This window comes from Anguilla rostrata, chromosome 10 (genome assembly GCF_018555375.3).
Source record: "Anguilla rostrata isolate EN2019 chromosome 10, ASM1855537v3, whole genome shotgun sequence".
Lineage (NCBI taxonomy): Eukaryota > Metazoa > Chordata > Actinopteri > Anguilliformes > Anguillidae > Anguilla > Anguilla rostrata.
Window position 1 is genome coordinate 33,475,592 of NC_057942.1, and position 24,799 is coordinate 33,500,390.

At 38.2% G+C, this 24,799-nt stretch overlaps 1 protein-coding gene across 2 annotated transcripts; it reads right to left on the reverse strand.

Annotated features, from left to right (window-relative positions):
- Positions 1 to 528: 528 nt before the first annotated feature.
- On the reverse strand, positions 529 to 22,992 carry npffr2a (neuropeptide FF receptor 2a). 2 transcript variants are annotated; one of them, XM_064296617.1, is made up of 5 exons: positions 22,672 to 22,992; positions 17,027 to 17,364; positions 8,623 to 8,722; positions 6,765 to 7,572; positions 529 to 1,612 (listed from the first exon to the last, which is right to left on the reverse strand). In XM_064296617.1, exons 2-5 carry the CDS (start codon positions 17,355 to 17,357, stop codon positions 1,595 to 1,597), a joined length of 1,257 nt encoding a protein of 418 aa, XP_064152687.1. In that variant the 5' UTR covers positions 17,358 to 17,364; positions 22,672 to 22,992; the 3' UTR covers positions 529 to 1,594. The 2 variants fall into 2 exon arrangements, with proteins under 2 accessions (XP_064152687.1, XP_064152686.1); XM_064296616.1 differs by lacking the exon at positions 529 to 1,612 and having other exon boundaries at positions 2,137 to 7,572; positions 22,672 to 22,991.
- Between the last annotated feature and the right edge of the window lie 1,807 nt (positions 22,993 to 24,799).

The window sequence follows — 24,799 nt, forward strand, 5'->3', positions numbered from 1 at the left end:
TTAAAGACAGAGGATAAGATGGACTGAGATTAAGGATGATTTCATTACACAATAGGAAAAATGTCAGTACTCAAGTTCCTGCAAATCACATGGGTCTTCTGTTCTTCTGCAAATAAAAATAACAACCAATAGGAAGAGCCACGAGATTATGCGTCACACTTGCCACAAGGTATTGCATGAAGTGCCTATGCGTAGGCAAGGGCTTTTAAACTATATTGGGTAATCAAGACACATTGACACAATGACTGATATGGATTAAAATTAATAATAGACTGAATATTGATCATTCTTGTGTTGTTAGTGGTTTACCTTACCTCTGAAAAATAGCTTCATTTTCCTGCAACATCATTAGTTGACTGTGGCTGAGCATCTTCATAGGCAGGATACAATTTCTCTGGTCCTACAATAGTAGAGTGTCAGACATTGCATATAACATCTGTGAGGAAGGGGCATCTGTTCTCCAGATGTTGTTACTTCCAAGTAAGTACCACTGTTACTAGTCAGACACTAGTCATTACACGCTTGGCATGTTTTTGTTTTGGAAAGTACTTTTCCATTTTTATTTAAGGAACATATTTGTTGTTGTACATTGCAGTTTTACAAGAAGAAATAATAGAGGTCGCACTGAAGGGAAACACTGTCCAAAAAACTGCAAAGCTTCAAACGTAGGCAATTAGAAACATAGTTTCCAGATTGAGCAGCAAAGAAAGTGTTCAATATACAGATAAGACCTCTTAAACTGCAGACATCTAACAAACCAAAAATACGTTCTGCCATCAAGACACTGTGTAGACCAAAATCTATTGACACAGTCAATGTTCTCATGAATTGGCATTATTTAAACTTTGATCAAAAACAAGTACAATATGAACTTGTGCCGCATTACAAATGAATGTTAATTACATGCAATGTTACTCTATATTTATTCAAAATAACTGACTCCACCCTAGACTGCACACGTTACATCATATGTAAAAAATAATAAAATCCCAATAGCTACATCGATTTTATTCATCAAGCCATACAATTAAGTATATTTCTTTTTTTTAAAGCAGACATAACATCTTCAATTATCAGATTGTACAATTAACATCATAATACTTGGGAATTGTGATATTAATTGTATTTTTCAAGCCCTACAAGTAAATATATATATTTTTAATTTTTTTTTAAATCAGACATAACAATTTCAATGATCAAATTTTACAATTAACAACATAATGCTTGAGCTTAATACATGCAGTAATTATCATGACAGAAATAAACATGATGCATAGCATCTGACATTCTTACTCTCATTTACCACCTCCTTTTAATATTATTCACAATGTTAAATCACTGCCTTCTCGCCGAAGACCAATTACAAACTATAAAATTAAGGTCCATAAAGTTTGTATCGCACAGTTCTTGCAACCCTAAAAATACACAGAGCTCTTAAATGGATCGCTGGCTTGTTCAGTACAAACATTTGTTCACACATTGCAAGTCTGGGTCTGTTCAGAGGCACTGTAGTCTGTCTGAATTTCACTGGACACCCACAATGGCGAAAATGTATTTTTCCTCTATAAACCTTTACCTTCACCATCTTTTCTTCTCATAGGTCGTAAATAACCTGCCAAGATAGATGGGAAAAAATATCATTCAGGACTAATCTACATTCAAATGACCAACAAAGCCCTCTTTTCATTTGATCTGCAATGTAATGAGTTCATGGGACCACATAATACTGAGGAAAAAGTAACACATAAAAGAAAGCATTTAGTTCGCTGTTTGTCCTCTCGCTACTGGCAAACCCTTACTGCCAGACAGTACTGTAATGCATTATCAAATCCAATAGCACATTACAGTTCTGTCGAGCTACTATTTGTTACCTTGCAAAAGTGTCAGTTTAATCTGTGAAAAAGAAAGTCTTCCCTTTGATTTAACCCAGTAAAAATAAAAAATAAATAATTTCAAAGCCCTAAATCAGAAATACAAAGGCTGCCATGACTTCAAGGCTCCGCTTAACTGTCTGCAAAATAGTCAAAATCAATAACAGTCCCCCCCAATTCCAATCACAAGGGCAATTTCATTTCCAAGTCTCTCCTTCCCCTCGAAAAATCCAAAAATGTTGTTACCACCTGTCAGTACAATGTCCGATTGTGTGCTTGAGAAGGATACCACTTGCCTCGCTTGTTGAGTCATCTTGGCTTCTTAAAATATCCACAGTCTCTCTGCTCTTTGGAAACATCAATTCCCATTTCTGACATTCTGTCTTTCACTCCAAATTTAAACCACATGCACTGTGATCCAGTATGAGGAATTACCTCTGATTATGAAGAAATGCTATACCTAGTTTGTCCCTGGTATTTCACAGCTCTGTTCATTAGTGTGTAGTGATACCCTTATGAGCATTTATCAGGTACTTTAATTCTTTAATGTCACATCATATTTTAAGATAGCTGATCAGGACACTTTCTTAAAATAAAAGTTTCTTGTTATGGCACAGCTGTTAAACAGTCTCTGAATTTGAACTCATAAAAATAACACAATCCCTCATTTCTAAATCTGATTTTTGCCAAGATGCATGATGATCAACATTCTTATTTAGCTTTTACATACAAATAAACACAGGCAATATAGCTGTTTCAGCCATTTAGGTGATAGTTGAACTTGCCACACTGGGTTTGTCAAGAAAAACAAAAACTTGTGAGAAATGGACTGCATTTATATAGCACTTTTATCCAAAGCGCTTTATAATTGATGCCTCTCATTTACCAGAGCAGTTAGGGGTTAGGTGTCTTGCTCAAGGACACTTCTACAGGCCCAGGGCGGGGTTTGAACCGGCAACCCTCCGACTGCCAGACAATCGCTCTTACCTCCTGAGCTATGTCTTCCCGCAGTAAATGGCCCATTTTAATTAAAGCCTTTATCAGAGAAGCCCCGTATTCTGCTTTCAGAGCACTGTAGTGCCTTTGTTTGTGATTCAAGTCCTGTGCACCTAGTGCATCAAACTATTCTTCACACACTCTTTGCATATGATGGTTGCCTTCTCTCAGGCTGCCTATGAAATTACTCAAATGGTTTCTGTTCTGATGTTGTGATCTTTGGATACATTGCCGATGCAATTCTTTATTTTATTTTATTTTTTTATGTAAACAAAGGCCAGCACAAATAAAGAAGATGCAAACCATCGCATGAGAAGTTCATGTACGCATAAAGAATAAATATTATTAATGTCTCTGTGCTACTTTTAGAAAATGATGCTTGTTTTGGTGAGCTTTTTTCAAGTTCACCATGCACACAGTCAACACTTCGCACATGCATGTACTGTATTTGATTTTACTGAAAAGGGTTGATCATTAAGATTTGAACCACTATAGAACTGGCAATAGACAAATGCTACAATGCAAGAAAACTGCTTCAGATGCAGGCCAATATTAAGACACTCTTAATTCTTCCCAGTGATAGCAATCCAGCGACTTTGTCTCACTTAAAGACATTCCTCCCTCAGACTCAAGTTATTTCTGAGGGCTTACCAAGAACAGCACAAGCTCTTAGGGGGTTTAATAAATAGCCTTCCGACTGTCCTTCCATTTTCTAACTGTCCTTCTATCATTCTGATCTGGAGAGATGCTGTGATCATCTCTCCAGATCAGGCCTCATCATGCCTTCACACGACACTGCCAGACATCAAGATAACAATGTGAAAGGTACGATACGAGATTGAAAATGCAGCCATTAAACTTCAGAAGTGACAGGTTTATATCACTGTTTTCAATTTCCACAAAGTGGGGGCCGATATACTTTTTCGGGGGATTGGGGGATGGCTTGATATATGGAGGAATGATCAAGCTTCCCCTCAAATATTTTTACAGATCTGATAAAACACTAGATGGTGATTAGGTAGGCTAATCCATGTGAAGTGAGGGGAATGACATTTTTTGGGACATAATTATGTGATTTTAGAAGTGTTACTTCAGTTGACTCCACAGAATCATTATTACAGTAAAGTATTTTTAACTTTTGAGAATTAAAATACAGCTCAGTCCTACTGTATTATTAATTTTATACAATCTTTTCTGTTCATCTTTATAAAAGGTGTGAAATTCAGTGGGCAATGCCCAAGTTAATTCTACAGTGCTGAAATAAGTAAAGACCAGGGCATACACAAGTAGAGCAATCTGTCAATAGGAACATGTGGCCTCATATATTTGAAATTACTCAAGAGACAAAAATCAATTTTAAAAACTGCGATGCCTTTTGCATCATAATTTGGGTAATCGGATAAAACAGATGGGCTGTGTATTGGTGGTTTCATAAATGTTCTTTAAAAATTCCAGTCAGATGTTTTTCAGAGAGGGCTTCGCTGAGCTCAATTGTCAGTCAGATGACACAGTGAATACCTCTGTCACTGTGTAATGCAGTGGTAAAGCAGTACTAGCATAATCAGTTTGGGTAATTCTGGTCACATTCACATCTATTCCTCTCCATTATTAATGAAGCAAGTCTTTTGATACATACCGTAAAAACCCGTTACATTACATATAGCCTCAGTGAAAAATGTACTGGGGGGAGCATTTTTCTGTCAAATTAACTGATCTTTATTATATATATATTATATTATCTAAATAGTTCTCTCTACAGCATTAATTGAAAGATGTCATAAAGATGAATAGATATGAATATATGTACTGAATTGATATAAATAAACAAGCTCTGTGTTTCTATAAAGCTCTCAAAATCCTAATAGGAGTCCTGTTGATGAATTATGCCAGTAATATGCACCATACAAGCAAAAGCACTAAATGCCACCATCTGCTGAGATTATTTTATTTAATTGGTTCATTTTCATCCATATTTGGGGCTTGAATAATTTAAGCCAGTAATACCGAAAATTATAGCTGAACAAAAAAAAATTCAGCTATAACACCTGCCAAATATCTGATCCTGCATCGTTATAATCAAGATTTATTTCAAATAAATGTTACAGAACATGTTGCTAGCCTCGTAAATGGCATGAGTACCATTTTATCTGACTGTGCTATGAGCTTTATAGGCGTATGCTATTGGTTTGAGGTGAAACGTGGTTTTTAGTATTGCCATAAAAAGCTTACCACTCAGCCAAGTATTGCTATTCTGAAGCAAAGAAACAATTCTCAGCAACAATAGTAAATTTTATGTTGGTGTTCAAACCATGCTAAATGCATTAACAACCCAATATAATGCAAGTTACTGAAACACATAAACAAATGTATTGCTCTAGTTTTCCATCAGAGAAAGTAAAATAAAATTGATGACTCTATTTAATATTCTGTTTAGCTTTGGTCTTTTAATAATGGTTAAATGAACATAATTATTTTGATTTACATAATTGCTAGAGCATATGACACATGAAAATGATCCTGAGGAAACTAAAAATCAATTGATACTGATTTTATATATAAAACGAGTGTCACTCAGCTGCTAAATAGCTGAGCCACTGGTGGACATAAAATCCATTATACAAATGAGAATTGCACTGAAACACATTTGCATTTGTGTTCTCTTGCAATGCGTTCATTCAGACACATTTTAATTCTTACACCAGGGGTGTCCATTCTTATCTGAAAAGGACCAGTGTGGGTCCAGATCTTCGTTGTTAGCCAGCACTATGACACTGGCTTGAACATAATTAACTAATCATGATCTTTAATTAAGACCTTGATAAGTAGAATCAGGTGTCTTAGTGCTGGAATGAAACAAAAACCTGCACCCACACCAGCCTTTCTAGATACTATTGGACATCCCTGCCTTGCACTTTAACTTGGAGAACTTATGCAGACATTCTGTACGGTATGAACTGGCATTCATTATAGTTCACAAAAAAAATGTAGCAATAATTAGCTATGGATGCAGACTTGTCCACAAATGTACTGAAGCCATAGAGTAACATTACAGATCTGATACAGTCGGCAAAGCACCGTAGGTCAACGGGAATTACATACAGAATCTGATTGCATGACCTCATACACCTGACGAATTCAACCCGCAGCACCCCATGTCAAAAAGCAATCGAGAGCCAGTAAACCACCCGGTTTGGAACACTATCTCATACCTTGCGAGTTGCGACATTAAGACCTAATATTTTTCTGACGATCTGGTCTCAATCAGAAAAAAGCCCATAACTTGTAAAATGTATGCCTGCCCTTACTGACTAAGATCACAAATATGAGATTAGAATGTTGTTAACTGAACATTCTAATGCTGATGTAACAATCACTACTGGTAACTGAAAGCAATGGAGTTCTAGAACACTGACAAAACACTGAAACACTGAAAAACATTCCAATAAACATACTCTTCAAAGGGTTAAATGAGATTTTAATATTGTTTGAACCCTACCCTATCTGAAATGCGTGTGAACTGTATTAATTAAAGAGGTATGGATTTGGTAGGGAGACTGCTGGGGAAAGGGAAGGGAGGGGAGGGGTGTTAGGGGCAATTAAGTTCTTGTTCTGTTTGTAAAATATAAATAAAAAAATAGATCATTAAAAATTATAATTTGGCAAGTTCAGCAATCACCAAAATAACCATTGCATTTATTTGTAAGGTAAGTACATATGCTTAACATATCCAGTGTGTTTGCATAAGACCCTCAAAATTAAAGCATTCCTGTTTGAGCATGGCACCGGTTAGCAAAATCTGCAAAAAAAATGGACCTTTGATTTAGCGATTACGTTTGGTGGTCATGTGGGCACCCCCTATTATAGCGAACTGCTTTCTACGCCATTGCTTCTCGATACCTTATCCAGGTCTTCCATGACCAAGTCTTGCTCGTTCACGTGGTTGTTCCTCTTGGTGCTGTTGTTCTCGAGGCTGTTGAGAGACACAGGCTCCGTGGAGGCCATCGGGTTGGCCGGGAGCACGGCGTTCCCCTGGATCCTGTGCGAGTACGTCTTTCTGCGGCCCATGTCCGCCGAGCACAGCTGGAACTTGAAAGCCGCCTGGAAGCCCCTTCGGAAGTTCTCGTTGAAGAAGCCGTAGATGATGGGGTTGACGCTGCTGTTGAAGAAGGCCAGCCAGTGCGCGAAGGGATAGACGTAGATGTTGATCACCCTGTACTGATGTTCGGTGAGGCTGGCGTAGTCACTCAGCATCATTAGGGTCCAGAGGGGCAGCCAGGAAAGGATGAAAAGCAAAGCCACGATGAGCAGCATCTTAATGACTCTCTGCTTCTTCTTTGACACGGCCTGGCGGTTCTCTTGGCCGGGCTTCCCGCCCGTAGGCACCGCCGTTTTGAAAAGCGTGATGCCGATACGTGCATACATAATCACTATCAGGGAAAGGGGGGCGAGGTAAATGTTGGCAAAGAGAACGGTGGTGTAGATCTTTCGCATCTCTTGGTTCGGCCAGTTTTCCCTGCACCAGTAAAAAGGGTTCGTCCTGTTTCCATCCCCGAGAAACACCCGGATGGACTGTTCCTTGGTCACTTGTAGCATGACCCCAGAGGGACACATGATCGAAATAGCCAAGACCCAGATAATCACGATGATCAGGGTAGAGGTTGATATTGTTAGTTTTTGCTTGAAAGGGTATACAATGCATCTGAACCTGGAAAACATAAGAAATAACACTTGGTTAATTTGTTTCTTTTTTAAATAAATTCTTTACATGTTGAATAGGTTTCAAGCACCATCCTTCAGGTTTGTGGCACCCAGATTACACTTGGTCAGAAAATACTGTATCAGGGTATTTCTGTGCAAATTATGAAACAGAGGAACATTATTGTTGCTTTTCTAATACCTACTTCATGGCTAAGAGAATGGTGGCATAGCACTGTCACAATGTTTTGACAGCCAATTATTACTGATCCTGTGCAAGCTAGGTTCTACATGCAGGCTTGGAGATGGCATACAATAAATACTATGAGTGCAGATACAGGAAACTAAATTTTAATGAGCTGAAACCAGATCACACATACATGCAAAGTATTTTTCAAACATTTCTACTAATAGGACAGGAATATGAATCGCCACATGTCCATGATCGGTATATGTCCATGCCCAGCTTTAATTTTATTTACTTTTCTCTCCCTGTGTGCACTTATGTCCTTTGCTGTCATGCAAATATCAATTTCCATAGGGAAAATATGAATCCAATTCTGAATAATAATAAAAACCCTCCTGTGCATTCCAAACAAAGTACATATCCGGGGAGCTAGCCTATGACCCAAAAGTATTAATCAAATCCTAACTGTGGCAGTGTAACCTGACTCCATTGGGGCTATGCATGATAGATTGGCCATAGCGTTTCACGTGGAGGGAGGGGCGTCAGCCAATAGACACATGTCCTGTCTCATCTCAACAGCAGCTCTCATTGGTGACTGGGTGCGTAGCATTTGTCTGAGCAAGCTGTGTGCACATTATTACTCTCCATTATTATTCTGGAGTTGTATGAAGAGGCAGCAGTTAGCAACATGCAGCTTGGACGCAATAAGTGTGTAAGTTGGATAGAGAACAATATGGCGGTGGTACAAACACACAAACATGACTGGGCCTACCAGGACTGGGGAAAATGAAAGAACAGTGGATCAAAATGGTCTCTCAAGAAAAAAACAATAATAAATAAATAGTTAAAAAATGAAAGTTAAAATGACTTTACCTGTCCACGGCAATTGCAACCAGAGTGAAAACAGACGCTGACACAGAAATTCCCTGGACCATCCCACTCATTTTGCACACCAAACTCCCAAAGGGCCATCCTGTGGAGAAAGACCATATTAGGGCTCCGCTTGCATTCTGATTGTAAAACACACACACGGGAGAAACTGCATGGAACCCAGCTCTCTTTGTGCTTTTAGTCTTCTACCCTTTGTGAAATAATGACCTGTTGAACTGATACAGGTACCATTGTTATACCCTGATGAAAGCGTACTGCCGAAACGTGTCATTATTTTCGAACAAAAAATATTTTCTACTGCATGATGAGAAGAGTGCTATTTTGCCTTTTTTCTTTCAATTAATGGACCTTTAGTCAGCACCTTTTTTGGGGTGTGCTTTCTTACTACTTTTATTTTGAACCCAGCACTCAACCCAATAACAAATCCTCCAATACAGCTGGGCTTTTTATCCCTGTATCTGTGCCTCTGTGCTGTCCGTATCTCTGTCTGTAACCATCTCTGATTCTATCTGTAACTCTGTCTGTAACCAGCTCTGCTTCTGTCTGTAACTCTATCTGTAACCATCTCAGCTTCAATCTGTAACTCTATCTGTAACCAGCTCTGCTTCTGTTTGTATCTCTACCTGTAACCAACACTGCTGCTGTCTGTACCTGTAAACAACTCTCCTTCCATCTGAAAAAAAAAATGTTAGGATACATAATGCATAATGCTCACATACAAACACGCACACACACTACAGCCATAACTGTGGCTCTTTGCTGCTTTGAAAAATATACATTCTAACCACTTTGTCATTAAATACTTACACCAGTGCTCTGTAATTTGTGTTCTGCTCAGACTCACAAAGGCAGTGGATTTCATTAGAACCATTGTCAATAAAGGACACATGAACAAATCAGTGATGCATTGTGGAACTGCAGAACATATGACATGAATACAATTATGCAGCATTGTTAAGATTATCCATGCCATTTACGAGCCAATGCTTTGACTAAATTTGATGTTGGGGTTGAATTATTATTATTTTTTTGTAACCCCCTGAACCTGAATTGCTAGGTTAGAAGGTGTATAAGTACTCAATAACTGCCCTTAAACCAGCCCTGAAATGACTCAGCAACTGAGTCACCTTAGGGATTTGTAGTCAATTATTCTCTTTCCTCCAAGAAGTATAAAACAGAGGTCTAACAGAAAGATGAAACCATTTATCTCTCTTGTCCTTTGTATAGCCTCCAGTTTAAACCTCACTTCAACTCAAAGCTCAGAAATGTACCTTTGATTTCTGTATACTGAACCAGAGTATGGAAATAAATCGGCATCCACAACTCTGAGAACAAGTCAGCTGGACAACCTTTGTCTCACGCTAGTGGAATAATAAGCAACCAGCTATTAGGCTAGTGTATGCCCAATGGGGCTGGAGAAGCCTCACATTACATTACATATCATTACATTACACATTTTACATTGTATCCAATTATACAGCTAGATATATACTGAAGCAATGCAGGCTAAGTACCTTGCTCAAGGGTACAACGGCAGTGTCCGACTGGGTTATCGAACCTTTAGGTCACAAGACCAACTCCAGGCCCACACTACCGCCCTCACAAAAAACCTATGCCAAATGAAAAGCTGTGGTGGTTATCAGTTTCAAGCCTGTTTTTCACCTTTCCCCTTTGTTGTTGGGCCCAACAGAACAAAATTCTAAACAATTTAAATCTGAGACCTCAAAATAAATATACTGAAAATTTATCAAAACCTAGGTTCCAAAAAATCAGATGCGATCAGAATGAATTAATGCCTTTGCTGTGTTTTTCTTTTCTTTTTGTTTTTCTTATGAGTGATTTCAAGTTCATACCACCCCTTTTTTTTCCAAGGGAATTCTCCATCGAGTGGCTCCGCTGATGATGAAGATGATGGAGATGGTGAGTATTGGATGAGCAGTGGGATGATAATGCCTTGAGCAGCAACTGTTTAGTCAGAACAATAGGCTCAAAAAAAAATAAAAATAAAATAAAAAACAGCCAGCACAGAATGTACAGAGCAGTCACTCAACGGCCTGTATTACACAGTGTGATGTTAATGGACTGTGTGTTAATAACACATACCAATTCTGCAATATACTATAGTTCTCCCACATTGCCATGAAACTATATACATGAAAAACAATGCAATTACGCAAATTAAATCAGAATTGTCCCCAATAGCCAACTGATAGCATTCTCAACAGGGTGATTGGAAAATAATGCACAAAGCACCACGTGGACAGTATAGCCAATACCCTAGTGTTTATTGACCATAGTGCAGTTCGACAGTATAAACGTGTAACAAAGCATTTATCAGGTTAAAGGCTTATCCCACCTGGTTTTTGAGAAATCAATAAACACATATCTCTCAAACAGGTACCTGGCATATGTGGGTAGCTAGAGCATAACTCACTGGAATAACCAATAATACTTCATAAAATTGTGCAGCATTGAACAATATACAGAGATTAAATGGCTAAAGAGATCATTTCACAGCATAAAAATTATGTAATATGTTCAGATTCTGCAGTTTAAATGTAAATGGAAAAACTCAAAACTGGCAGGGTATGCAGACAATCCACTGATTTATCTGGAAAAGCAAATAAAATGTCCAGCCACATGAGCTGTCGTTCTTTGAAACACCATTTTACTAATGAACCTGCGAACTTGGACACAATGGAATTGTACATTCATAATAGGACCACTTTCCAGAAGTTAATAAGAAAAAACATGCTGTTTTTCTATAATAAATAAATGGATGACAGTTATAATACAAAGGCAATAATCTCCATTTTATACATATTATGCTTCTATGAATCTATTCATGTGTACTGCTAAGGGTCTGCAGCAGAACTATTTTTCGCAAACCAATGCAAAACAGAAGAATGGAACAATAGATCAAAGTGAAAAGGACTTTTAAAAAATTGATTACTGTAATTATTGTGAATCTATTCAGCATGTGCTTAAGAAAATTGCTTTAGTCATCTTTCAAAATAAAAATAAAGAACCAATATGCTCAAGTAAGTAGCACTAGATCAAGGCAGTGCAAAGTGTAATTCAGCTGAGAATATATATTTCTAAAAGAAATATATAGAAAGGCAAGTTACCTGCATACGCTGTCAAGATACAGTCATCAATGGATCGTGTTAGACAGTGCAAACCAAGGCACTTTTGTATCCTTTATTCCATAGTATATTCCAGTTAATGATAATAACAACTTTATAATGAAATGGGTTGGAATATTTTATTTGGAAGATTTGGAAGATTCTGTGATGGCTTTATAGAAATAGAGTATACGGCATTGTGCATATTTGGAATTTCTTGAAAATATAATAATAAATATAAGTCAAAGCTGTGTGATACATTTCGATGTCTGACGGAAGTGATTTGCATATGAGTCCTTGTACTGTGTTACAATATTACATTACATTACATTACAGGCATTTAGCAGACGCTCTTATCCAGAGCGACGTATAACAAGTGCATTAGTTCAAGGTGCAGAGGTGCAAAAGAAACACACTAGAGTGAAGTAAAGTAAATATGTTGTTACAGTTACAATATATAAAGTGTTACAATATATTTACTGACTGCACTCACAAAACTTTATGAGGAAGAACCCAACACATTTTATGCATTTATCTGTAGGTCACTTCAGATAACAAATGTTGAATCTTGACCATATAACGGTTAAGGCTCTTGGCCCTGTGAAAAGGCAAATGATGCCTGATATGACTGTATGATGGAATAAAAAGAATAAAAATGCACAGCAATACTTCACTGGGTCAAGTCAATCATTGCTCATAGTCTCAAGTGAGTTTTTTTTATTTTTTATTTAAAAAAAAAAAAAATCCATATCCACAAATTTCAAAATGTATAACCAAACTGACAAACTTTAGAATCGATGACACTGTGGCTGACTACTAGGTGAGAATTGATTTTTTTTTTTTTTTTTTTGCTGCCAACTTCGGCATTTTTCACATGTATCTCTATCTCTATAGTATTTGAGGAGAAGTTAAATCCTGAACCCCTGCAAACAAGAAAAGTTTACAAATGTATGTGTGTCACAAAATCAGGAAAGCATATCCAAGGATTAGCATCTCCAAGACTGACATATTCAGAAACTGCTATAGAAACACCTGAACAATCTCAAGGCCGGACCAGTTTTCCTACAATCATTTATATGGCAGCTTCAGGATAATGTAATTTACACATGCTGGATTAGACCTGTGGAACTTGGGAGCAAAAACATTCCACCACAAATTAGCCAAGTGCTAACAGACTCAATGTACTGTTCAATGGCAAGTATCAGTTCAGGTGATTCTAGTACAACAGTAGGCAAGGAGAATGTCCAGCAGGGATACCCTCTTCAAAGGTACACGTCTAGTTCTTCACCCCCTTTCAATGACTAACGGGTTCAGATATAAATGAGTCATACGTTCTCTGGCATCATGCATGGATGATTTTTTTATGCATAAAAAATGAATATTTCTGTACATTTTTCTTGCTTAGATTTAAACCAAAGTAATAAATGATACAACTCGCAGTAGATATTTTCATGCACGGTCTACAGATATGGATACCAGAGTTAAGGTTATAAACTATGATTAATAACACACATCCGCAAATATATAGAACTCTCCCGATAAATTATGATAAATTATGTCTATATACCACAACGCAGTAATCTTCCTGCGGTTAAACATTTGCCAAAGAACATTTCTCCTTTAATCTCAATGGACTTTGAGGTACATATATCATCATGCAGCTCTAGGGCGTGCCAGATGGGAAACCTGTTGTGCATTGTAAATATTAGCCTCTGGCATGCACTTAGACTGCACAGCATAGCTCTGCTCTCACTCTGACCAGCTCTGAAAACTGATGCACAAATGAAATAGCTTTCTATTGATCACAACTGCAGCTTCAGGTGAGCACACTGAAAATGGCTATAAGTCACTGTAAGTGCTGTATTACACAGCAAAATGTCCAGTGTTCAAGTTCAACTCTAAAAGAGAATATGTACAGTATGATTTGACGCAGAACATTTACTGTGTACATAGTACTAAAGACTAACTTCCAGCCATTTTCGTTTGATTGTTTTGATTTACTGTGACACAATGTATCATGTGGTAAACAGACAAAATAAAGTAAAAAATGAAACATAATACTCACCACTTTGTATTAATCCAGTTACTGATTAATAAAACGCTTCATAAAGTAAAAAATGAGAAACAACAATACAAAAACCCAAGGCAAGGCAAGAATTGTGGACCAAACAAACCTACAAACACCACGGAAACCACCAGCCCCTCCACTAGGCCTGAGAACAAGACTCTTTCCTAAGGACCAAAGGTTAGGTATTGGGTAGCAGCTGGACTAATTACAACAAGCCACAGCTGCCACCCTGCGTGCTGGAGTTGTCCATGGTCCTGCTACTCTCCCTGGCTGTTGGAATACCTGGGTGCTGAAGGGACAGCGCACAATCACCCCTCCCAGCACCACAATATCCAAAGCTGATGAAGGCTGATGGGGCCAAAACACATTACTGTTAGGCTGTTTTCTTCTTCTTCTTCTTCTTCTTCTTCTTCTTCTTACTGACATTCCCTTTCTGCCCATGCTAATGCAAAATGCATAAAGATGAGCCAACGTATGTTCACCATGTTTTTTTAATATAATGGATCCCTCACAATCCTGATTACATCTCTACATAGAGAAGAGGTGCTGCAGGAGGGCTTATGCATATCAATATAGACTTCAAAACCACTGAAAAACATCCTATTGAATCTCCACAATAGGGAATGACCACCAGACACAAAGACTATATTATTTCTTTGCAGTTTCATTAGGACATTGCTTCGACAGGATATATGGCAGATATACTGGATGCTTTCTGTGCTAGAAAACACTTCTCTCAAAGCACCAGAAATGAATGCTTTAATAAACAATGAATGATGTGGAGGAAATGAAGATACAGTGCCACCACAAACAAAACAAAAAGTTCAGTTTACCATTTCAGTTCCCTGAAAACTACACATTGCTGTGGTATTCCATCAGTATGTAGTGTTAACTGAATTGATTGTGCTTGTTGTTGCTAGATGAATCAGAGTTTCTCAATACAGCACCGTTCTTGACAAGAATATAAATAGATCTTTATATGTGCAGAAGTTAAGCCAATTTTCCAGCCGTAGTTTAAGTGCAATTCCCCCACACGTTTCAGAAAAATGTGTCAGAATACTAATGATTATGGAACACAAATTACCTGACACAAATTACCTTCGTGTCAACCCCTTCCCCTCATCTGTGCCTGTGATGTGAACAGCAAAATAACAATTATCTAGCATTAAGATAATCACAGCCTAGACCAGTGTACAGCTTTGTCAAACCACATTTGCATGGCACTCTGTCATACAGTGCAGTCTAAGTATTTGGACAGCAACACGTTTTTGTTGTTTTGGCTCTGTACTCCAGCTTATTGGATTTAAACTAAAACAGTGGATATGAGGTGTCTGTCAGCTTTTGAGGGTATTTACAATGATCCACATCAGGTGATTCATGCAAGAATGACTGTCTCCAGATGCAAATGCCACGCCTACAATCAACACTTTTTGTATTGTGCATTAACTAACGATGCAAAGATACACAGCTGTCCAATTACTTTTGGTCCCCTAAAATAGGGGGACTATGTACAAAAAGGGCTGTATTTCCTACATGGATTACTCAGTATGGATATAAACACCCTCAAATTTAATCTGACAGTCTGAAATGTAACCTCATATCAATTGTTTCATTCCACATTGGATGTGAAATGAAGCAACTGATATAGGGTTAAAGTGCAGTCAATGCATGTGCAGTACCATCTGTATATACAAAGTTTGCATGTTGACTGTTACACAAGAGATAACTCAGTTACATATGCAGACATATGTGCTTCATATAGATGTATTGTAATCATCCATTACACCTTAACAGCTGTTGCCTGTTACAGAATATAAACAGCTAGAGCAAAATTTGTAAGCAAAGCTATACAGAAACTCATCTTATGCAGCCCTGTTAAAAGGCATGCAGTTTACTAGGTCAGGTGAACCCCAGCACAGGTAGGTTCAACACCAGTAATACACAATACAATGATCAGTGTTAAATCAACTCTTACAGAGTACATATGGTCCCTATTGGATGTTGAATTATTTGAGTTCAATTAACACCGGGCCTTTTACTTGTTTTACCAACAATTAAAAAATAATATTCACCAGCCCTCCGTTTTACTCAGATGGTCTGGAGGGTAATTGCATACTGTAACCACACAGTAATTTCAATAAGCTCCAGCCGATGCTCGGACATGGCTTGATGTAATTTACATAGGATCAATTCAGCTTTAGTATGGCTTTCTTCATAGTGTCCATTTATTTAGCTATTAATTCAACCGAAAAATTAGCCTGTTTTAAGAGTATGGATTCTTCTCGAAGGCACCAAGGGTTCATCTCAACTAAAGAATAAATTACACTCTCAAGGGCAGCAATGCAGCATAATGGGTATGCAACTGCAAAGTGTCATGGGATCTTTAATGACCACAGTGAGTCAGGACCTCGGTTTAACGTCTCATCCGAAAGACGGCATCTCCTACAGCACAGTGTCCCCGTCACTGAATTGGGGTTGATTTGACCAGAGGGAAGATTGCCCCCTGCTGGCCCACAAACACCACTTCCAGCAGCAACTCAGTATTCCCTGGTGGTCTCCCATCCAAGTACTAACCAAGCCCACAGCCATTCGGCAGAAGCAGAGTGCATGGAGGTATGGCTGCTGGCCATAACACAAAGGTTACAGGTTCAATTCCTGGGTAGAACAGGAGTACCCTTCAGCAAGGTACTTAACCTGCATTGCTGTAGTGTATATATATATATATGACTGTATAAATCGATGCAATGTAAATGCTAAAAGTTGTGTAAGTCACTCTGGATAAGGGAGTTTTTTTGTTCTTCACCTCACTTTTCAAATACTTACTGAAATATTCCAATTTAACAAAAAATAAAAATTGAATTCCCTGCTGATACCATAAGAATGAATTATTTTCTCACAGAAGGGTAGACTTTTGATGCAGTTTAATGGAGCAAATCTCTAGGATCTCTCTAAACAGCCGTTAACCTAAAGCTATAAAACTACTTAATTAAAAGAACAAATACATGCTGTATCGCCTTTGTGATCTCAGTTTGAATGTGGACACCCTGGGATACCTCCGAAAATTTTAAACATGGCATCCTCTTGTTCATTATTGTGTTCGCCAACACTACATCTGTGATTCTCCCCTTTTGGATCAATATATTCAACATGCATATTTGTATGATGCATAAATGCTCTGGAGCCCGGCACCTACCCGTTATAATGTTGTCCAGCAGTGTTGTGGGCATACAGAAAATCCCCACGAGAAGGTCACTGACCGCGAGGTTCAGGATGAAGAGGTTGGTGACCGTGCGCATGTTCTTGCTGCGGAGCACGATGAAGCACACCACCCCGTTCCCGACCATGCACACCAGGAAAATCAGCAGGTAGGAAACGATGAAGACCGCCATGACCGGCGGCTGATGAAGGTAAAATCCCACGTATGTGATGTTGTACCGCGGGCCGACATATTCCCGGGACGCGTTGGGTAAAGTCCAGTTTTCGCCCTCCGCCAGCGTCAGGTTTGAATCCGGTCTTTGATTCATTTTAGACCTGGAAAACAAACAAAATGAATCAACAGTAAGTACATGTCGTGAGAACTGTTATGTGTTCGGCGGTGGATCTCGTCTGTACTCTGGGGAAAATAACCATACAAACTTGCATTTAAGTATGAAATGGTGACATTAGGGAAACTGCTGTCATTTATACTTGCAGCTAGAAAATGCAAAATGGGAATTTCAGGGGATATGAATGAAATTGGTCAATGCAAGATTTTTTGCATTTGAGTCTTTGATTCATTTTAGACCTGGAAAACAACAAAATGAATCAACAGTAAGTACATGTTGTGAGAACTGTTATGTGTTTAGCGGTGAATCTCGTCTGTACTAGGGGGAAAATTACAATAAAAACACATTTAGGTGTAAATGTGTAGATATAGCTTTGAAGAAATATATTTTCAGAAAAAATGCATTTTTTTCCCCACACTTTATTAATGTATTTAATTGAATGTGGTTTTGAAGAATAGTTGTAGCACAGTTTCCTTAAAGGTATGTCCAGTGTCATTGGAACAGCGATCAGCTGCTGTGATGCTCAATGTAACTGATGACACCTCATAGACAGTCTTATTCATAACATTTATCTGATGTTTCCATCAAGCAATCTCAGGTTACTGCACTTATTTCTTCTTGCTTTTATGAATGCTCTTATTACATAACAACATAATCATGAACGTTCTGTTCTTGTTTATGTACTACGCATTGATGTGATACAGCATGTGCTTTTTAAATGTGCGATTTGGTCATTCCCAACCTGTTTAAAGAGCACCATGACAGTAATATCTAATGAAGTAATATGCAAGAATATGGCCGCATGTATTCTTGTGAATCACTTTTCAATTAGATCCTGCCATCCCACAGATAAATGGTGTAATAAAAACAAGGGCTACAGGTGTTAAATCATAAAAGCTATCTGGGGTACTTGACTAGAACTTCATTCTTAGTTTACCCTTGGCTCCATGCCTCTTGCGTGACTCATCCATTTAAGGTACTCTTCCTGTTTCAGTGCATGGATGGGTCCCAACTGGGATCGAATCTTGACCATATCAGTGCCAACAATATTATGTGTAATTGGCACTAGCATCAGGCAGGGTTATGGAAAGTTCAGCTGGCAGTGCTTTTATATTTATAGTGGCACTCGACGTACTGTAATGCTCTTCAAAGGAGAGCACGGGCTTGTCTGCTCTCGACCAAAAAGACAGAACCCCGTTATGTGCACTGATATGTCACTGGACATTTCAATTTGGGAGAAGTGAGGGGAGGAAATGAAAAAATACATTTTTAGAACTTACAAAAAAATAGAGAAAGGCCATGGTCTTGATTTCTTTTTTTTTTTAAAGCAATTAATTGGCTAGAAAATCCAAGTAATTGTGTAGCCTCAGATATCTTGTAGCATTAGAATACAGTAGGTCAGAGGCCTGCACACACTTTTTCTGGGACAGTTGGATAAAAGGGCACTCAGCCAAAAGGGCACATTTCCTGTCTCTGGGCAGGGGGCCATATGTTGTTGTCTATCTAAACATGTGCCTGTAGTGGGATACATAGCTAGCTAGACACAGTCTGACAGTTTAAATAGGATTTGCAGCAGAACAATGGAGTTAAGATCTCGGTACTGAGTCAGGGCCTTGGTTTACTGTCTCGTCTAAAGGACAGCACCAGGATCCATTCCTGTCCTGAATAATTTGGGCTTTTGATTGCTCCCTTTTTTCTCCTTCTTTCTCCCATCTCTCTCCCTTTCGCCGCCCCTCCCACTGTCTCTTCAGCACCTTGGGTGATTCAGTGACCTGGGAGACTTGCAGGACCACGGACAGCGTCTTCCCCACTCATATTGTACGTATGGTGGCAGAGTGGTGGCGTGAGTCTCTTGGTTCATCAGTGTGTCAGTTACACATTTTTCTCGCCAAACTGACTTCAGCAAAGAAAATGATCGCTCTGCAATGGAAGCCACCACATTCTCTCTCTCTTCGCCAGTCAACTCTATCCGTTTTGGATGTGGTGCATATTGAGTCATCAAACGCTCACATTCACATAGATTCAGGGGGAAATAGCAAGCTGTGGAATGGTATTGCTGCTGAGATAAGATGACTGTTGTGATGTCTTGGGAGTGTTCGGGTTCCCTTGGGGTCCTTCAGGATTGGGGATGTTGGGGAGGGGGTTTGGGGGGGGGAGGAGCAGAGTGATATAGTTACCCGTTTCTTATCTTTGTTTTCATGACTTTAATTTATGCCCCTTTATGTATTTTCTTTTTTTTATTTGTACTTTATCCTGTCCTCCATGCAGTAATATTAAAATAAAAAATGAGTCACTAAAAGTATGGTGGCTGCTGAGGCTCATTACTAGTCATAACAGCTGCCCCCCACTTTATTGGAGGGAGTCCTTTGTGTACTGTATACGGTTGCCTAAAGCCTAAATCCACACAACTATTAAACACAGTGGCCCAAAAGCAATGGCGACAATCTTTCTCTCCATAGAAATTGCAAGAGAAAAAAATAATAAAGATATGTGTGTGGTTTTGCTGAGAATTCCCCGTTTTCTAATGCCAGCGTTAATTTGCTTCTGTGGTTTTGAATCAGTGAGTTAGAAAACAACAGCACAACACGTCAGAACATTACATTTGATTAAAAGCTTCAACTGGGTTTCGTTTTGTTAGACTGTAAGGCTGCTCATGTATAGAATAGCTTGTGATGCTTCCTACACACAATTTTTTTTTTAATTAAAAACTTCCTGTTAAACAAATGCAAACTCCTTCTTCACTCCTGACTCACATCATGCAACATCCAACTTGACTGCCAGTTCACTGTCTTCATAGGATATAGAAATTCTATCCAATATCATGCCCTGGCACATACAATGTGGGTAACATGATCATTTTTTTTTTGGTTCCTTTGTGGTGTACACGGGATATTCTTAAGTGTATTCATCACAGCACCTGTACTGAATCCAGACAGTTATAAAGCTGCCTGTGTTCAGGGGTCCTTTGGGATCAGGTGTACTGTAAATGGCCATGACGGCACCCAGTGATGGAAGATTTCAGTTGGCATGGAAACCCCTACCTCATCCTAGACAGTCCTCTGGTTTATAATGTGCAGGCAATACACCTGGACCAGCTGTGAAAACTCAGATCACAGAATTTGGAGTGTGTGTACAGTTCTCATACCATAATAATCTGGATTGAAGCGATATAATATACAATTACATATTAGTATAAACAGTGGTTTAAAAAAGACTTTAGTACCATTCAGATATATAATTGGTTTAAGATACAAAGTTGCACTCCAGACAACTTAAGGCTACTCAGTATTACTAATCACATATAACTTTGATAGCAGTTTATTAATGGAAAAAGTTCATTTCAATGAATTGGACAATGTATTCATTCTCCAAACACGCGTATTTCCTGAATGGACTAGACCAAATTCTCATTACGCGGGTGAATGGTGTAATGATGCTCTCGACCAATTAAATAAGCATTAATTAAATTAATGAAATCATTAAAATGCTGTCTGCTTAAAAAGCTCCTCTGGCTCAAATTAATTTAGTCCCCGACACCACTATATATTATCAACATTTTTTAGTCAGGCAGCAATATATTAATTGAATGCCATTCAAACTCATTCACCCTCTCCATCTCTCTCTCTCTCTCTCTCTCTCTCTCTCATGTAATCTGCAATCATGCAAGGATCTGTTCAGCTGAATTGCATGCACTCTTTCCCTTCATTAGCATACCATTAACTATGAGTGCTATCATTAATTAGAGCAGGGTTGTAACATTAACATCACTGGAAAGAATCAATGCAGTGGTAACACGCAGGATAATGGTCAGCTTAATCCCACCCAACCCCTAATGGGACAATGGCTATTGTTGTCCCACCCCTATGAATCCCCATTCATTGTCAGCAAATGACTTAGCCCACCCTTAAACCAGCAATGTCTCGATAACCGGTGGGTGTACCTCCTTGCTCAACTGAGACTCTTGTGGCTTTTAAAACAGTAAAAAAAAAACAGGAACACACATCCTTCAAGCAAGACAATGACCTATAATCATAAAGGACAGGTAATTTATTTTCTGTTTGATCTGCTGGAATGTATCTTTATGGTAGCCTTCCACAATAATGGTAGTGGTATGGTAGCCTTTCAATAGTCACTGGTCTGATGAAGATGTTGATGACAGCTTTCATTTTCTTCCATTTATAAAGGTCTACTACTGAGTTAACCCACTCATTGAAGCTTGCATTAGAAGAGTCAGAAATGCATGAGCGCAACACGGAAAATGTGCTCTCATTTTTTGTGACGAACAAGCACATCAAATGTATCCAGATGAGTTGAAACTTCCGTTTTTGTATTATATTTAACTCTCTCTCTCTCGCTCTCTCTCTCTCTCTCTCTCTCTCTCTCTCTCTCTCTCTCTCTCTCTCAATGCTACAGGGCACGTGTTGTTCTCATTTTAAACAGTCAATACCTTGCGGTCGTAAAGAGAGAATATTTAGAACTAATCAAGGATGGCGATAACCAGTCGCCATTCTAATAAAAATGAATGAACAAAACAGAATACCAAAGCAGTTCAGAACTCATTGTACTCCTCAGATGAGTTCCTGAAGAGGGGCGACAATACAAGATAAACACATCATGTGTTACTATCAAAATATCTTACGAGACCACAGCTTTTGCGATGCATTACAGATCTTAACAGTACGATGCGATTTCCTTAATCCCTATACTGTCGCCCAAATCAGTCCGCTTTATTGAATTCAATCCCAAATGAGATGTCAGCAATACTTTCCCCCTATGCAATGATGCAGATTTGAAAGTTGAATCTCATTTTTCCCAAATCTAAAATTGCCTGCAGCTTGAAATAGTTTTGTAATTGTTTAACTAAATGAGCTAAATTGTTTTAATGCATTCATAGTGGCTTGATTAAATTTAGCGGGGAAATCCACTTGAACAAACGTTCCATTAAAGAACTGTTTTTGCCTTGAGTCATTTGAACAGGAACAAAATCACTTATTTTGTCACAGAACATTGGCAAGAACTGAACGATGGCAAATTGCCATTTCACACTATATCAACAATATACAGTAAAACACAAAAGATCCATCAATAATTATCTCTCACTCGAATTGGTTTTGCGTAAGCAATCCCTTTCTAGTGTGTATGTTATCCTTTGGGTTGACCGTAAAAGCCGTATCATGAAAAAACAACGACACATATGGTAGCCTACTCCTCCCCAAAGTCATTTACTCATTTATATAATTTTCCTGAAGTAAAAGTTAACACTTTTCCTAATTACATCAATAAAGAGTCTTACCTTAGGCAATCTGCCACGTGCGCTTCTATTACACCTGTACTCAGGTAAAACAAATTAACAATACATAAAATGTTGATTCTTTTCTCAAGGTGATAAAAAACTAAAGCAAAAAAAGTTGTTGTTGGTCAAAGTTAAAGGTTTTTCATAAATTGCAAGACGTCTTCGAGCACTGATGTTTCTTTCGACATGTTTCCTAAGGCAAAACGTCCGGCTCCTGCATTGCCTCGCATATAAAACCGACTAACTGCAACCAGTAAAGGAAAAAAGACATCCTTCTCTGGTGATGATGCACGTTTTAGCGTCACGGATAGGGGATGGTCCACAAACCAGAGGACGCTTAAGAAGTGTTCCGCTTGTGCAGAGAGACAGTGCTGTCGTGTGTAAGAGAAGGGATTTGTTCTTGTGTAAAGCCATACTACAATGGCATCTACATTCTGTACACGTACACCACCGTTTGCTTTGAACAATAGATTTTTTTGAGTGGAGTTGCCTATATGAATTTCTTTATTTGAGCAACGGTAATGTTTTACGATGATAAAGTGCTGTTTTATACTATTATTATTGTTATTATTATTATTATTATTATTAGTAGTAGTAGTAGGCTAGTAGTAGTAGTAGTAGTAGTAGTAATAGTATTAACAATGTTGCAACATCTAATTCTTACTTATGTTTGCTTTCATTAAAAATGCTATTAATTCTTTTTTGTTGAATTTACGTGTTAAAAAGTCTAGTTTTTAATAAATAAATAAATAAATAAATAAATAAATAAATGGTGGAAGAACATACCAAAACATTCGTTCTTTCGACGATAGAGGTCACTGTTAGCCTACCGCATCCGTATGGCAACCTAACGCACAGCAAAAAGGTAGGATTGGCTAAAGAACACGGCAACAAAATTAAAACGTAACATTACACAGAGATGTTTTCACGCATTTTTGGCCATGGTGAAATAGCTTGTCATAATATAACAATACAATAATTCATGATGGTTCAAAGAATTTGTAATTTCTTTCACCGCGATCGAATGAAGCTTTGAGTTAATACACAAAAAAAAAAAATTAAGAAGAAGGTCAGTGTTAAATCAACTTTTACGGAGTGGATTTGGATTTTGGACTCATAAGTACTCAGAGCTGAATAAACGCGAGACATTTTTCTGTGCATGTGATTCATTTCTTAATACGATGTCTAAAATCCAATGTTAGTGATATCCTATGAAATAAGAGCATTGCATTAAAATATGTACTATAATACATGTAGAGTTCACTAATGTCATAGATGTATATGTATACAGTATGTTTATGTTGTCCTTAATTTAAATTCAGAGTGTCATCTTTATTTATTATTATTAAATTGAGATTCTGTATTGGTCGGCATGTGCGGAATATTAACAAATACTTGCAAAGAGAAAGTAATATGAATCTCTACACATTTGATATAACCAACTGAATATTATTGAAGAGAATTTGCGCTGTTTTGTCATCTCCCAGTTTTCTTCCAGTCACCATAGCTGCCCAGACACCATGTAGCCCGCTCTATATAGAACATATCGTGGAACAGTAGTGACAGTGGTTGTATAGTATGATCATGTAACTAGTAGGGCATGCTTTGTGCCTGAAAAAATAACACTATTTCAAAAGCTGAAATTCAATTAAAGGTAATATTTGACAACATATTCTACATTACCCACACCCCCACACACACACAATGTATTCAAAGACCTGGGTAGGAACACAACATGGTATAATATAATGGTACATAGTGGCTATTATTACAGCTCATAAAGCCTACTTGTTGCACAGTGAAATTCATATGAAGATGTAAAGGTTTAAATTGTGGAGTTCCACAGTATAACAGCAGAACACATCACATTACATGACAATAACAAGGACTCCACAGTGGCAGGACACAACTGGTGTCTTCCTGTCAGGTGTAGGGAGATTTTACACGTCTTCCGAGAGAAAAATGCCTCTCCTCCAACGGAAGCTAGCTCCCTCTTATGCAAAGGGGGAAAAATTCAGGTTGAGAAAGTAGAAGTCCTCCTCAATATTTTTTCCAATCACTTGGATTTGCTAATTAGCACAATTCTTCAGCCAGGAGGTATACATTATTAGTGAAATAAGCTGGCTGA

What these genes read in the sequence shown, in the direction of transcription:
- npffr2a (XM_064296616.1), bottom strand. Translation starts at nt 17,357, where the DNA reads ATGAATCAAAGACCGGATTCAAACCTGACGCTGGCGGAGGGCGAAAAC. An exon ending in GCTGGACAACATTATAACGG is followed by an intron (nt 8,723 to 17,026) that starts GTAGGTGCCGGG and finishes CTTTCTCCACAG; the next exon opens with GATGGCCCTTTGGGAGTTTG. An exon ending in GTTGCAATTGCCGTGGACAG is followed by an intron (nt 7,573 to 8,622) that starts GTAAAGTCATTT and finishes TATGTTTTCCAG; the next exon opens with GTTCAGATGCATTGTATACC.